The following is a 15,614-nucleotide window of genomic DNA, read 5'->3' on the forward strand; positions in this document are numbered from 1 at the left end:
GTCTGGGATGGTTTAGTAAATCCTGCACTGAGCAGGGGGTTGGACCCGATGACCCTAGAGGTCCCTTCCAACTCTACCATTCTCTAATTTCCTAGGGATGCGAGCTCAATGACACGGAGCGTTGTCCTGTTGAAAGATGGCACTGTGGTCGGGGAAGACTTCCTGAAGATTTGGGTGCAGATGGTCAGGCAATAGGTCCCTGTAGCAATCACCATTTAAGGATTGTGGTTTCATATCCAATGGTCCTAGGACATGCCAGGAAAACGTTCCCCAGACCATGAATCCACAACCACTGACCTGTTGAACCCCAATGGTGCACCCATAAATAAAGCTTCATGCTTTTTACGCCAGATGCAGACTAGACCAGACCAGACCATCCATATGGCTTAGCAGGAGTCGTCACTCCAGAAGATCTTCTACCACGTATCCAAGGTCCATTGATGTCTTTCTTGGGGATCATCAGGGGCATCCTTGTTGGTCTTTGGCTATTGAGCCCCAGTAGATGCAAGGTATGCCCTATGGTCATTGTGGAACTTTGTCTAGCATTCCCGCTGTTGTACTGCTGCGTCAGTTGGTTCACTATGGCATGTCATTGCTGAGATACCAAACGTGGCACCTGATGCTCGCCTCTAGGATCGAGCACACATAGCTTGCCGCTGTGTGATTTTCTGTTGGATGTATGTCCATGGTTCAACTAGTGTTGGTACACTCTTGATACCGTAATTTGGAAACAGCCAAAAAGTGCAACAGTACCAGAAATACTGGGACCACACCTAAACTCACCAACCCACGGTCAAGGTCACTCAAGTCACCACATTCACTTGTGCCTGCCAAATACTGCGCAGAGGAGAGGTCGGCACAATATCTATGAGCAGATTGTGATTCGGCCATCACTTGGTACCACACTACTGATTATAACATTTCACGTGCTAGCTATACCTAATGCAATAATCATATGTAATTCCAAATATACAAAAAGGTAGGTGTGTTATTTATCCCCAAACTTTGAGTGAAACTCAAAAAGGCTATCAATTCATTGGAGCATGGCTGCTGTGAGACAATAGTTAACCATGCACACAAACTGACACCCAATGCAAGTCATCAAGAAACAAGGTTCTCAAGCAAAAAAAGGAAAAAACAAAGATGAGTTTTCCAGCCAAAAATTGCTTACATAATATATGAGACCAAGAGAGATACTGAGATTTTCTTTTTTTTAAACTGTAATTTGTATTCGGTGTAAACTTCAGTCTCGTTAATACTAGACACATATTGCTTATGATTATGCAGATTGAGAGGAGAGAGAGAAAAGGAAAAAATATGGCAGAAGAGCAAATTATAGAAAAATCTTCTCTTGAGTCCCAAGACAATCTTGCAATTGGACTGTTATAGAAACAACCTGAAAACTGATGGCCTGGCCAAGGCTTAATTAGAGTTAAGCGAAAGAAAGAAAGATTTAGGTTAGGGAAGGAAGAGGGAAGGAGGGGTCCTTGAGACAAGGAAGTTTTGTCCCGGTATTGTTGTATCTTGTCTCCACCAGAAGAATGGGTAGAGACAAGATGCATGCCCACAACCAACACCCCCCACTAGATTGGATTGTCAGGAGAATGGGTGGCCATCATCTTCCCTGCTGGCTCCTGTTATTCCCCCCTCCTATGCCGCTTTGCCTTGTTCCCTTTCCCAGCTCCTGCGCTGTAAGTCTCCTTGCTGCCGTCAGATATGCCAGCCATAATGCGAGGCTGGCAAGGAGAGTGACAGCAGCTGAGTGACTGCGCCGAAGTAGGGACGGGAGAAGGCAGAGCGCCGGGGGCAGTGACACTCCGCCGTTCTCCCTTGTCCCCTTTCCCAGCTGCAGTGCTGTGACAGTCACCCCCAACGTCCCCTAACTCACAACCACCAGTCTTCAGTGCAGTAGGGAGTGCACAGAGACCGCCGGTGACCGTGGCTGCAGGGATCCATAGTCACAGCGGCGAGGCTTGCAGCGAGAGCCTGGCGAACAGCGACCCCAACGTCGTAGCACATATATCAAGGCTTACCCAGAAAATTCCATGCATTACAATATAAAATACCACAATTACAAGTTTTTGAATAAGGCCTCATACAGAAGGACATACTCTGCGTGTAATACCCAAATTCCCCGGGGCGCTACAAAGAACCCAATATAGATTTTTTTTTTTATATATTCTAATTCATGCAGTGATAGATGGAGCTATTAATGTAGAACTAAATACAGTCGAACCCCAATAGTAAACACTAGAAAATATTGACCACTTAGAAAACTTTTATGATCTTTTATTAGACTGTCACCCACTTCAAACAACAAAAAGTATGTATAATCTTACCTGTAGTCAGTCCCTTGTACAAAGTATCTATATCTTACCTCCAGTCTGTCCCTTTACAAGCTGGGACATCTACGGAACATAAGTACAGGGTGCTGCTCTGTCAATGATTGTGCTGGGGTCGCTGTTTGTTTGTGGCTGACACAGCAGGACAAGTCATTCTTCAAGCCAGCTGACCAAACACATAGTGGGGAAACAGGGCCGAGCGGGGTAAACAATGCTGTCTGCAGTTCCCCTGGTACAAATGTGCAGCAAACACACACCATACACCATCAAAGGGATTAGTGTCCGAGAGGTCTGACCATGGAGGTGACGGGCATTCTCACTGTCCTCTTCTGTATGTGTTGCGATGGTCACTGATTTTATAGGGTTCTGAAGTCGTTTACAACTTGGAATAGTTAGAAGAAATGTTCGAAAAGTTTATAAACTTCTGCTTAAAATGTGATTGTTCTCAGTAAGAGAAACAAAGTAATCTTGTAGATAGGATACCTTTTAATGGCTAACAAAAGTACATGATGTTACAGCGAGCCATCGGAACTACCTTAAGTCTATTCATCAGGCTTCATTAGTCTGATGAAGAAAACAAGGCAGGTTTGCTGTAACATCATTTCTTTTTGTTAGCCATTAAAAAGTTATCATATTCATTACCTTTACAAGGTTGGTGATTGGGACCACCACGCAGCTTTCTTCTACTACATTTGAACGAATCTGTATCTGGTCACCTCTCTAGCCTGGGATTGTATCATTACTATATGCTTGTATGAACCAACCCCCAACCCAGGTAAAAAGCTTCTCTATGTGCTCACATGGGGGCAGGAATTAAATGCCACCTTGTCAATGTATTTTATATCTAAGAGGTACCCTCAAGCTGCACTGGCAGAGATGTCAGTTAAAATACTATTTGGGTCTAGCCTGGATCCATAGGTTCTCACCTAAGATACCAGCTCTTTGCTTTATAGGTTGTCAGGAGAACTGGACCACACTTCATGTTTGGTAGACACACCCCAGGAATCCGGAGGTAGATTGCCAACCGCTTCTTGAGGGGGTTGCATAAAACATTGCCACTTACCCCCTCAGTTGCTCTATGGGCGGATAGATGACCTGGGTTTAACAACCAACATAAACCAGAGCAAATAATAATTACCTGAAAGCGCTGCAGAATAAGTTGGTGCTATACAAATACCAAGATTTATTTATATGCATTTGGCAACCAAAATACACATAGCCTCGCAATGACTTTCTATAACCCTCTCCATTCAGGCAGTTTCTGCAAAAGGTCTCCAGAATGACGGTCTATGGAAAATTATCCACTAGGAAAGAAGATAAAATGGAGTTGTTGCTCAAGACCTGGACTCTATGGTCTACACTTCTTGATATCCCAGGACTACCTTATCTTCTATGCAGGTAATGTTTATTGGTGGTTATCATACTCTTTCCAAAATAATTAACTTCCTTCAGGGGCAGGCTGGGCCGGGAAGCATGAGCCCCTCCCTCCAAGCCAGACCCCAGAAAGTTTAGGACCACCCAGCACCCGATCCCAAAGGTACAGCTGCTGGTAGAGCTTACTGTTTTCCTTGGACAAAGAGAGGACTTTCATCTCCTGTCTGAGACTGTGCAGCATCTGCAGCATTATCAAACCAGGAGGAGGAATGAGGCAATGTTGTGCAAAATAGCACACAACGTGCAGTGTAAGACAGGAAACAGAAGTTCTGTCTGTGTGTCCAAGGAGAATGTTAAGCTCTACCAGCCACTGATTGGGGCCACAGAGAGGTCCTACCCCTTAGTGGGGGGGCCACAGAGAGGTCCTACCCCTTTAGTGGGGGGGCCACAGAGAGGTCCTACCCCTTTAGTGGGGGGGCCACAGAGAGGTCCTACCCCTTAGTGGGGGGGGGGGCACAGAGAGGTCCTACCCCTTAGTGGGGGGGGCCACAGAGAGGTTTTACCCCTTAGTGGGGGGGGGGGCCACAGAGAGGTCCTACCCCTTAGTGGGGGGGGGGCCACAGAGAGGTCCTACCCCTTAGTGGGGGGGGGGCCACAGAGAGGTCCTACCCCTTAGTGGGGGGGGCACAGAGAGGTCCTACCCCTTAGTGGGGGGGGGGCCACAGAGAGGTCCTACCCCTTAGTGGGGGGGGCCACAGAGAGGTCCTACCCCTTAGTGGGGGGGGCCACAGAGAGGTCCTACCCCTTAGTGGGGGGGGGCCACAGAGAGGTCCTACCCCTTAGTGGGGGGGGCCACAGAGAGGTCCTACCCCTTAGTGGGGGGGGCCACAGAGAGGTCCTACCCCTTAGTGGGGGGGGCCACAGAGAGGTCCTACCCCTTAGTGGGGGGGGCCACAGAGAGGTCCTACCCCTTAGTGGGGGGGGCCACAGAGAGGTCCTACCCCTTAGTGGGGGGGGCCACAGAGAGGTCCTACCCCTTAGTGGGGGGGGGGGGGGCACAGAGCGGTCCTACCCCTTAGTGGGGGGGGGGCCACAGAGCGGTCCTACCCCTTAGTGGGGGGGGGCCACAGAGCGGTCCTACCCCTTAGTGGGGGGGGCCACAGAGCGGTCCTACCCCTTAGTGGGGGGGGCCACAGAGCGGTCCTACCCCTTAGTGGGGGGGGGCCACAGAGCGGTCCTACCCCTTAGTGGGGGGGGGCCACAGAGCGGTCCTACCCCTTAGTGGGGGGGGCCACAGAGCGGTCCTACCCCTTAGTGGGGGGGGGCCACAGAGCGGTCCTACCCCTTAGTGGGGGGGGGCCACAGAGCGGTCCTACCCCTTAGTGGGGGGGGGGGCCACAGAGCGGTCCTACCCCTTAGTGGGGGGGCCACAGAGCGGTCCTACCCCTTAGTGGGGGGGCCACAGAGCGGTCCTACCCCTTAGTGGGGGGCCACAGAGGGGTCCTACCCCTTAGTGGGGGCCACAGAGAGGTCCTACCCCTTAGTGGGGGCCACAGAGAGGTCCTACCCCTTAGTGGGGGCCACAGAGAGGTCCTACCCCTTAGTGGGGGCCACAGAGAGGTCCTACCCCTTAGTGGGGGCCACAGAGAGGTCCTACCCCTTAGTGGGGGCCACAGAGAGGTCCTACCCCTTAGTGGGGGCCACAGAGAGGTCCTACCCCTTAGTGGGGGCCACAGAGAGGTCCTACCCCTTAGTGGGGGCCACAGAGAGGTCCTACCCCTTAGTGGGGCCACAGAGAGGTCCTACTCCTTAGTGGGGCCACAGAGAGGTCCTATTACTTAGTGGGGCCACCATGGGCACATTGCTATTATATGGGGCACTCAGAAGTTCATTAGGGGTTGCAACAGCAGGATGGGGAGTGTGTGCATAAGCAAGTCATGGCTGAATGAAATTTCAATGGACTCAGAGAAAAAAACCCGAATACGGACAACTCCAAGGAGAGGCATCACCTACAATCATTAAAAAGGTAACTGTATTGTTATCACCATCACTGTGTAGAGCAAATACTTGAACATTATAGGTTAACTGTATTATTTAAAGGTATATTAGAGCTGAACCATTGTGTCTATGCTTGCCACATTGTAGAAGTCTCTATATCCTTTTTCTTTCATTTCTATTTTTATTGGGGGGTTTTAAGCCCAGGCAAATTGTGCGTTTTGCTATGAGATCCTGTGAGTTATTTGCACATCTCCACTCTGAACAGAGCAGGGAATTTGAAAAAAAAATAAATAAAAGTCACAGTGCATGTCCTTGACGCCAGATTCCCAGGTATGCGCAATGCCAATTGCAGCCGGCATAGCGTATAGGCTGTAATGCATGCAACGCTGCGGAAGACCCATAGCGTTGAACGCATACGCCCGTGTGAACGAGCCCCAACTGAAAACAATTACATTTTGGTCTACAACACAGTACCAAACTTTAAACTTCTGCTGAGACGGGGAATGGGAAGAAATGAATTTAATAGTTTTGTAGAAGACAGTGGGTTGGGGCAAGTATGAATGACCGATGAGAACTCTAATGTCATTTGCCTTTTGATTTTCATCACCCCATTGAATTATAGGTCACATCTATAACAATTAGTAGGGCTGATATGTTACCTAAACAAGTGCAGTCATCCGCATAATAGCAAAGTGATAGTGGGATGACCACAGGGAACTATGAAGACATAAATAGGGTCTGGGAAGAACTAAAAAGCCCCTTGTGAGGCAATTTATATTCATCTGCCCTCACATTCTACTTTCTTCTTACACTTTAGGGTGCCTGAATGGAGAAGGTCCTGAGCAAGGCTTTCCCACTTTTATGGCGCACACCTCTTCTGCAAATCCGGGTTGTTGTGCCAAATGTGATACACATGGAAAATATGCAGCATTGATATAATTGCCTGTATTTTTAGATGGAAAGTATGTATAAAGCGTTCTCTCCAAAAACACTGGCAGACTAATTAGCTTCCCATCAAACTGGTCTGCATTATAGGAGTGTGTGAAAATCATATGGGGCCAACATGTTCTGCAGCACTGTCCATTGTATGCATTCAGTGTATTCGGGACCCCTATGATGAACACAATCCAATTAGCTCACCTGCGTGTTCACACATTGCAGCCAAAAACCTCATGGTTGTACTGTTCAGTGCGGATTCTCAAGTGAATGTTAAGGACTGCGCTGTTCTGAGCGCAAACTGCTGTTTATCTGCAATAACATAACGGCTACTAATGGATTGACCCTCAGTGACGACACGATTTTGCAACAACTTAATAATAATCATATTTATATAGCGCATGCATATTACATAGCACTTTAAATCACTTGATATTATGGCTTCTACCCCCACTGGGGCTCACGATGTTGAGATTCGCCTACTAGTATGTTTTTGGCATGTAGGGGGAAACCACAGCACCCAGAGGAAACTCATACTAACCCAGGGAGAACATAGAAACACCATGCAGATGTTGTCTGTAGTCGGATTTGAACCTAGGACCCTAGCACTGCAAGGCAACATCTATTGCCCCAGTCCCCTGATGATGCCATTTAGTGGTTAAACATGGCGGAAGAGTGTGCTTATAGTCGATTTTAAAAGTTCAGGACATATACACTCCCCATATTTAGTTCTTTGTTGAAGGCTCTGTCCCTAGTCTGTAGTGGTTGTTCAATCACCAGCTACTTTAGGGTGATACACACATCATCGTATTCTCTCTCTGCTTCACCGCTGGGTGGGCTGACTGATTATATAAAAATATTGGATGGTGTAGTTGCTCCATATTTTTATTTACTTTTTCCTGAAGAATTGTTAAAAGTGGTTGCCTGGGACTTTTGGAACTATTAATATCGATGAGTTATACTCAAGATAGGTCATTAATAGTTGATCAGTGGGCGTCTATTGCTCGAGATCCCCGTGGATCAGCTGATTTCAGGGAATGGTCAGACAGTGCTGGATTGAAGCAGATTAGACAGTCTGGTTTAGTACTATAGGCACAGCTTACATTGAATTCAATGGGAGCTGTGCCTGCAGTGCCAAACCAGCCCACTGCAATATGGACAGCGCTATCTGCTTCCAGAGCTGTCCACATTAGCAGTGGGCCCAGGAATTAGCTGATAAATGGGGATTCCAGGCTGTGGACCCTGCTGATCAATTATTGATGACCTATTCTGAGGAGAGCTTATCAATAGAAAAAGTCCCTAATGTAGCGTTGGATTATAACACCGTTGGTAACTCTACATCAGTAGTCTGAGACATTCTATCTAGCTCTTGGATTGGCCAGGTGAACAGTGCTGGCCATTCCGAGAGCAGAGTAAAAAGTCTGAGACTACAGAAACATAAAAGGCAAAAGAAGAGGGGCCTGCAAATTGGTGGCACAATAGGTGAAGAATGCACCGGGTACTTTTACTATACACTCCCTAGTGAATGCTAAATTTGTAAGTAAAGCTATAAGGCTCCTCATCTCCAAAGAGAAATATGGTCAATATCGGTTTTACACTTAGTGAGCTATGAGAACATTTCCAACCTACAAGCAACAAACAGTTCGGCATAATGTTTTTTTCAGGTCAGGAAAATCATTAACTGTGATTGTAGCGAGTCCAGCCGGGGGACTGACTGTATCAAACACAAACAATTTCATATAAATGTACCGTCATTCTCCGCAGATGAAAAACAGAAAAAAGCCATTTGCTATAAACACAAATAAATAAAGTAAATCTATCCGCTTGTCATATCCGTTCAGAGATTTATTAGGGAAAACAGCCGTGTGCATCCAAAGCAAACATAATTGCGTCATGTTCTCCTTTCCCAGCCCTTCTTCCGATATTACACAGGAGCGGGTCAAGGTCCAAAGAGAAGGGAAAAGAGGAGATGGTGAACTGTGCTCCCTTCTTTACCGATTATCTCACAGCAGTCTACAAAGGTCTTATCAGAAAAAATGAGATTTACATCAAGGCAAAACAATTACAAAAGGTGATTAAAGGTTATAAATGCCTTTAGCACATAGTGTAAGGAAACAGTACAGCGCCGAATACAAATATGCCACAGCTGTAATGTGCAATATCAATAAGTTGCCTAGGGAAACCTAGTTAGAAATGACTTTGTACACCACAATAAAGCGCAATTTTTATAATATATATCTTCCAAATACCTTCCAACTATCACTACTGTCATAGCTAGTATATTACATGCGAGTTTGCACCGCATTACAAGTACAATACGTTGCTGTAAAGCCCTGGGCCTTAATAATCTGATAACCACCATTAAAATGAACTTGATTAAAATGTTTTGCCGAGATCTCCCACCCAAAAAAGTTAATTGCAATAACTTAAAAAAAAAAAATTGAAAAACTTTACTTGCAAAAGTTTGTATAAAACCTCCCACCGGTGTCTCTATAATAAAGTAAAATGGTAAAAAATATAAATAAACTGGAAATAACAGGAACCACCATTAAGGTATACCCACCCTTTAAAATTACTTTTTAGAATAAGCTGCTGTGTACGAACATGAGGAATAACACTATTTCTGGCCATTTTAAGACTTGTTTCCTGCATTTCCCCCTTTGTAGGCTCAATATCTAATTTTCAGTGGTCTCTGAGCTGGTGTGAGGAGGCTGCTGTTATGATGTCTGCTATACACTGGACATGGAGAAAACTGCTGATTCTACTCCTCCTTTGTAGCACACACAGGGAGAATAGGGGACACTAGTGAAGTACTGAGCAGTGTAGATGTGATTGCAGTAGGTGTAAAGGAGTGGTCACACTGCATTTTTAAAATGCATTAAAGATATCAGTTTTCATGCTGTTATAAGTATAAAAATGCATACTTTAACGTGCACAGACTTTTATTGGAAAATGTAGACAAACAGAGAAACATACACCGTATGCTCATCTACAAGTTTCACTGTACACTGTAGTGTAGTTGACTACGCCATTGTATCCTGCAAAAAAAGTAAATGGTAGTTTACTTCTTTTTTTTTTTACTATGTTTTCCTATTGTCTGTATTGCACAATATATTTCTCCCTTTAGAAAGGGATAAGTCTTAAAAACTAAGGAATTTTCTTAGATTTTCCTCTCCTTTTTCTCCTTCATAAAAAGGTATGTTTGTATATAAAAACATATACAAACGTATACTTTAATAGATACTTTCAAAAACACCACCCTAAATCACGATAAAATGTTGCGGTCTTGAGCGGCGTTTAACTGAATACATATGCGAGAGTGGCCTAACAGTAAATCACTTACTATTAGCTGTGGTCATGTCTGTGTGCAAGCCTCTCTCCTCTCTATAGACTTCTATGGGGAGCATGAGTCAATACTCTCATTTCTTTTCACCTGCCTGGGTGTCTGTGTTACTAGAGATGAACTTCACATGACAACAGGCAGTGGAGCACAAATTAAATGGAAGCGAGACCCCTAGTGGCCAGTACTATAGAGCAACTTTCCAGCACAAAAAACACAATTTTAGGTGAAGTGATTTGTATTTTTGCTTATTAGCAGAGTCAAATTAACACAACTTGTCTAAAAGTACATCAGTCATTTAAGAGTGGAAAGTTATAACTGGATATCGAAAATCTACAACCAGAATGTGTAAAAAAACCAAACTTGAGTGTTTTAGTTTAACACACATCAAAAACTGCTCCTTTATACCTTCAGTCTTCAAGACATTTCTGCTTGAGAGACCTGGGGACCTCATGCGATGCATTAAAAGGTCCAAGAAGCCTTCTGTAGTCATAATACAGACAATTAACAGCTGAGGATTCCAATCCCCACCATCAAATTTACAAGTAATCTGAATCCCCCTATACCAGAGACCTTCGGGAACATTAACGCGCTTTATAAACTCAACAAGTGACTCTCAGAAGTAACACAAACCTCCAGTACTAACTGAATGCCAAAGAATTTCGCACTGTTTCATGTGGACACATTTTTCATGTTTTCACTAAAAGTTTAAGAAAAACATTGGGATTTAGCACCCGGACTTGTACGATAGAATCTCCTATTTATTCATCACAGAATGATGTAATATTTTGGCGGATAGTAGAGATAAAAGTCACATAGAGGCTCCAAACTCATACAAACCTAGTCCTGCTCTCAGCTGAGAAGTGGATACAATTGTATCCCGTCTACAGAGGACTCTGAGGGCGGTTTCACATCTGTGTTGGAACCACCAGCTGGAGGTTCCGCCACAGATCCGGCTCAAAACAAAAAAAACAAAAAAACAACCCGTTTCGGCGCGGGACAACCCCTTTAACATAGCGGCAGTTCAGTACTGAACAGCTGTTTTTACACCAAGCGATCAGCTCAACGTCCATCGTTTATGCTTCATAAACGATGGACGATGAGCTGAACGATAATCGTTCAGTGTAAAAAGCAGCCTTAAGGATTGAACGGCCGCTATGTTAAGTCAATGGAGAGGGGTGGGGAGAGCGGGGAGTGAAATCTCCTGCAGCCTCCCCGCATCCCTGCTGGCCGCTCTGTCGCCTGCCATTCACTGTACAAGCACTGCTTTACCGTGACACAAGGGTAAATTCAAAGTTTTCCTATCTGGAGTTTAAAAAAAAAAGTCTAAGTTTTTCATAAGGTCACTTGGAAAAATTTTTTGCATAAGGAAATCGTTGACAAGGCACACTAAAGATGTTATTTTAACGAGAATTGTGAGCATCCAAAGTGTACGTAGAGTAAGAATATCTTTTAAAATATATAAGTAAACAGTCACGTTACGATACCTGGTGATTTCTTGGGAGCTCTTTGCTGCATAGCGTAGGACTGGCGAGGAAGCAGTGGAGATGATGGTAGAGAGACAGAAACTCCTTTAGTGAAGCCCAGTTTGTAGAGATCATCCTGGATGCCCGGATTAACGACTGGATAATCCACATTATTACCAGTGAATAAAATATGTTGCGAATTTTCCTCAACTAGAGAAAAAAAATGCATGAAAATTAATAAACAGATTTCTAGATATCTTTATAATAAAAACTAAAATAAACTATCAGTTTCTATGCTACTTCATTGATTTCGGGACATATACAAGTCAGTCAGACCAAAGTGATGGCGATCACAAAACACGCCATTTAACGCCTGTCCTGCCTCCCAGAAGGTCGGTCTGGTAATTAAGAAAAAGAAACATTAAGTTGTTAAGTCAGTGGAAGCAAGGTTAATTGTATCAATAACTCCCAAATCTTACTCTGACAGGTCAGTCCTTCTGCTAGAGGATGCCAATGGTTTTCATCAGTCGCTAACAACAAATTAACAGTCACTAAGAGTATGGTTGAAATAATGGCCTCATGTGGCGAAGAGTGCTAAGGCAGCAGAAATGCAGTCCTAAGCTCTCGCTCACAACCTGAAGGTTGCAAGTTCAATCCCTAAAGGTTCAGGTAGCCGGCTCAAGGTTGACTCAACCTTCCATCCTTCTGAGGTCAGTAAAATGAGTACCCAGCTTGGTGGGGGGGGGGGGTCATAAATTACTTGAAAGCAAAAGTGCTGCAGAATAAGTTGGCGCTATACAAATAAGATGTATTTATTATTTTAAAGAATGGTAAAATATGTAGATCATATTGATTATAGATCTGATGACTAGCGAAGTAGAAGCTTCTGGTTATTTAACAATAAAATCAATGGATCTTCCATTTTCACAAGAGGACAGCCAGATGTGACTGAGGCCTCATTCACTTCGAAGCCTTTACGATTCCATGTATCGCTGTATGGTGCCTCCGTACATCACCGCATTACCAAGATATTCTCCCCCCTGGGTATATTGCTTTAAGGAGAGATCTGTAGTATTTGTTTTTTTAATTCTATGAAATTCACAGGAAAGATCACTGCCTGAAATCAGATTTACAAAAGGTATGGCCCTGCAGACTGCTATGGGGTCCGCATGATAAAACTCTATGAAGCTTTTATGCGGCCCTACAGAGAGACCATAAAAATCTGAAAAATTAACCAGCTCACAGAAAATCAGCTATTCCTAAAAGAACCCCAATAATCTGTCCATCACAGCCGCATATGGTATGGAGGCAGAAACACAAAGGCCCTTTCAGAATTGCCCTAGGACAGGTCAAATAAATCCAACCTCGCCCATTCATTTCAGATGTGATTTTTTTTTTTTAATATTCATTGTCTTAGTTTAAAAAAGTCATTTATTGTGGCAGACGTGTCTATTTCCAGGTTTAGAAATACATGGCTGCTTTCTTCCAAAAACAACGGCGTACCTGTACATGGGTTGCGTGCATTACCGCAGTTCAGTTCCACGGGAGTGAATGGCTCCGAGCTGCAATAACGCACAGCCTACAGTCAGGAATATGGCTATTTTTTTGGGAAAAGGACAGCCATATTTTCCTAATCCGGTACAGGCCTGGAGAGAGGTACATATAATGATGTACAGTACATGATAGGCATTGTTGTGCTCATCACTACGAGGTCACGGACAGCTGCTGCTCATTGCTGGTGACCGATTTGGCCTTAAACAATTAATCAATTGATCACCTAATGAAACCAGAGAATTCACTTAAAGCTTACGGCAATTTTCCAGTCTATCTATCGCAGTACTATTGATTAGCCTAGTGTACTGCTGTACTGTTGACTCATAATACACCGAAGTAACTCGCTGTCTGACATCCCCAAGGAGTCAGTGTAGAACTGGCGCTAGAACTGCTGAATTTTCATTTATATGTGATGTCAAAAGTTAACATTAGGGATGAGCGAGCGTACTCGGAAAAGCACTACTCGCTCGAGTAATTTGCTTTATCCGAGTATCGCTGTGCTCGTCCCTGAAGATTCGGGTGCCGGCACGGAGCGGGGAGCTGCAGGGGAGAGCGGGGAGGAACGGAGGGGAGATCTTTCTCTCCCTCTCTCCCCTGCTCCCCGCTGCGACTCACCTGTCAGCCGCGGCGGCACCCGAATCTTCAGACCCGAGCACAGCGATACTCGGATAAAGCAAATTACTCGAGCGAGTAGTGCTTTTCCGAGTACGCTCACTCATCTCTAGTTAACATCCATTTATAACAGCATTATATTATATATAGCAGGAGGGAACAAACTAACAAGGATATTTACATATAAACACATAGTAACCCAAATATATACAGAATTATTGTATTGGAACGCAAGGCCCATTTACACGTATTTTCGGTTTGTATTCAGTCTGTACTTTTTACTGATTGAATATGGACAGCACACGGACCCCCTAAATTAAATTGGTGCATCTGGAAGTGCGTTGTTTTTATGCAGAGCAATGTTGCATGTAAAAATGCAGTATTTCCTATTATGGTGCGTAATAACAGACCAAAAATTGCCCATTAATGTCTATGGGTGTGTAAAACAACACAGCGAATATGCATTAGCATTTCTATTCACGAAGTTTACTTTTTGTGCACCCCGTTTTCTGTGCGTTGTAACACAGCTGGCATCATCTAAGCTTTCTCCCAGTTTTTTTTTTTGTATGCATAAAAATGGATAACATACGAATGCACCACGGACGATAAAGAGGAACATGAGCACCAAAGACGCAAATACATGCAGTGAAAACAGAGGACTTTTCACGCAACAAAATTGCATACGCCAGTGTGAATGAGACCTTGTTCCCTTCTCGCTCGTTGCCTTTGTGCTTTGTACCAACTATACCAGATCATATTAAATTTGATTCAATTATACTTCCTCGTGGTCCAGTTCTTTTCCCTCTGTAAGAGATAATTTATCAGATTGTTCTAGTGTCCTGTTTAAGGCGAATCTGCTGACAGACAATATCTTAAAGGGATTCTGTCATCAGCATTATGCATTTTAAACAGTTCCCACGGCGCTCCCTGCCATATTACACAAAAGCTGCACGTATGTTTATTAGAACAAGAATGTATTCCATTTTTGCTAATACTAACTTTTAATAACTCCTGCAGTATATGCAAATTATGCTGCCTTGAGTCACAGAAGCGGGCCACCCAAGTTACGCTCTCGTCCTTTCATCACTTGCCTCCAGCATTCCAACGCCTGCCCTTGCTGCTAACAACTGTGTGGAAATGTGTAAAATTAGGTATATATGACTTTAATGGTTAATAATGTGTTAATTTCTGGTGTTCCTACTACCTAGCACTGTATGACTGTGCAAAATGTAATCTAGTCTGCTCTAGCCCGTCAGTCACCCCTAGCTAGCCTGGGATTGGGTGCAGAGATTTCCCTTGGCTCAGGATTGGTTAGAGGGGAGAGTATAAAAGACAGAGAGTGGGTGGGATTAGCCAGCCTAGTTGAAGCCTGTAAAGTGTCTAGTCCAGAGGAGCCTGAGATAGAGACCGGGGAGGAAAAAGGCGACCATCTACTCTAGCCTGTGTGGTGGGAAGACTAACATCAAATGGGAGTACTAGCCAATATAGGTTGTGTAGAGAAAGAGAGAAAACAGAGGAGAAAGGAGAAGAAATCACGTTTATGCTGGAGTGTTAGGAGGAGGGAGAATTAGAAGACAGCAATTAACCCTTTCCAGTCTACTAACAAGCTATAGTGAATGATGCAAGTAGAATCTGTAATCTAAATAGGGACAACATACTGAGAATAATGTAACTGCTATGAGAACAAAGACCACTTTCCTAATAAAGTTTGGAATGGTTTTCATCTAAAGTCTGCTTCCTGAGGTACTTCCCACTACCTACAACAACTGCATTGAGATACCACACATGACACTACAGGAGAGCTGGGACTACTATCCCTATTATTGTTTAGTTCACAAATTTTGGTATCTGCTATTTTTGTCTGGAATGAGTCCCTACCAATATACAAACAGGCGTCACGATCAACCAACATCTTACCCTACCCGACTCTGCAGGTAGCAGGCTACAAAAACTGCCTACTGATTATTTTTAGTTGTTTTTACCACTCTTGCA

At 44.2% G+C, this 15,614-nt stretch overlaps 1 protein-coding gene across 4 annotated transcripts in view; it reads right to left on the reverse strand.

The window, feature by feature from the left end:
- Positions 1–15,614, reverse strand: part of TANC1 (tetratricopeptide repeat, ankyrin repeat and coiled-coil containing 1) — a 212,609-nt gene that overhangs the window by 107,562 nt on the left and 89,433 nt on the right. For all 4 annotated transcript variants that reach the window (XM_066575989.1, XM_066575991.1, XM_066575988.1 and 1 more), the window contains exon 3: positions 11,478–11,666. In XM_066575989.1, coding sequence (XP_066432086.1) covers positions 11,478–11,666 — 189 coding nt within the window. The remainder of the gene's footprint in view (positions 1–11,477; positions 11,667–15,614) is intronic.

Source organism: Eleutherodactylus coqui, chromosome 8 (assembly GCF_035609145.1).
Source record: "Eleutherodactylus coqui strain aEleCoq1 chromosome 8, aEleCoq1.hap1, whole genome shotgun sequence".
Taxonomy (NCBI): Eukaryota; Metazoa; Chordata; class Amphibia; order Anura; family Eleutherodactylidae; genus Eleutherodactylus; species Eleutherodactylus coqui.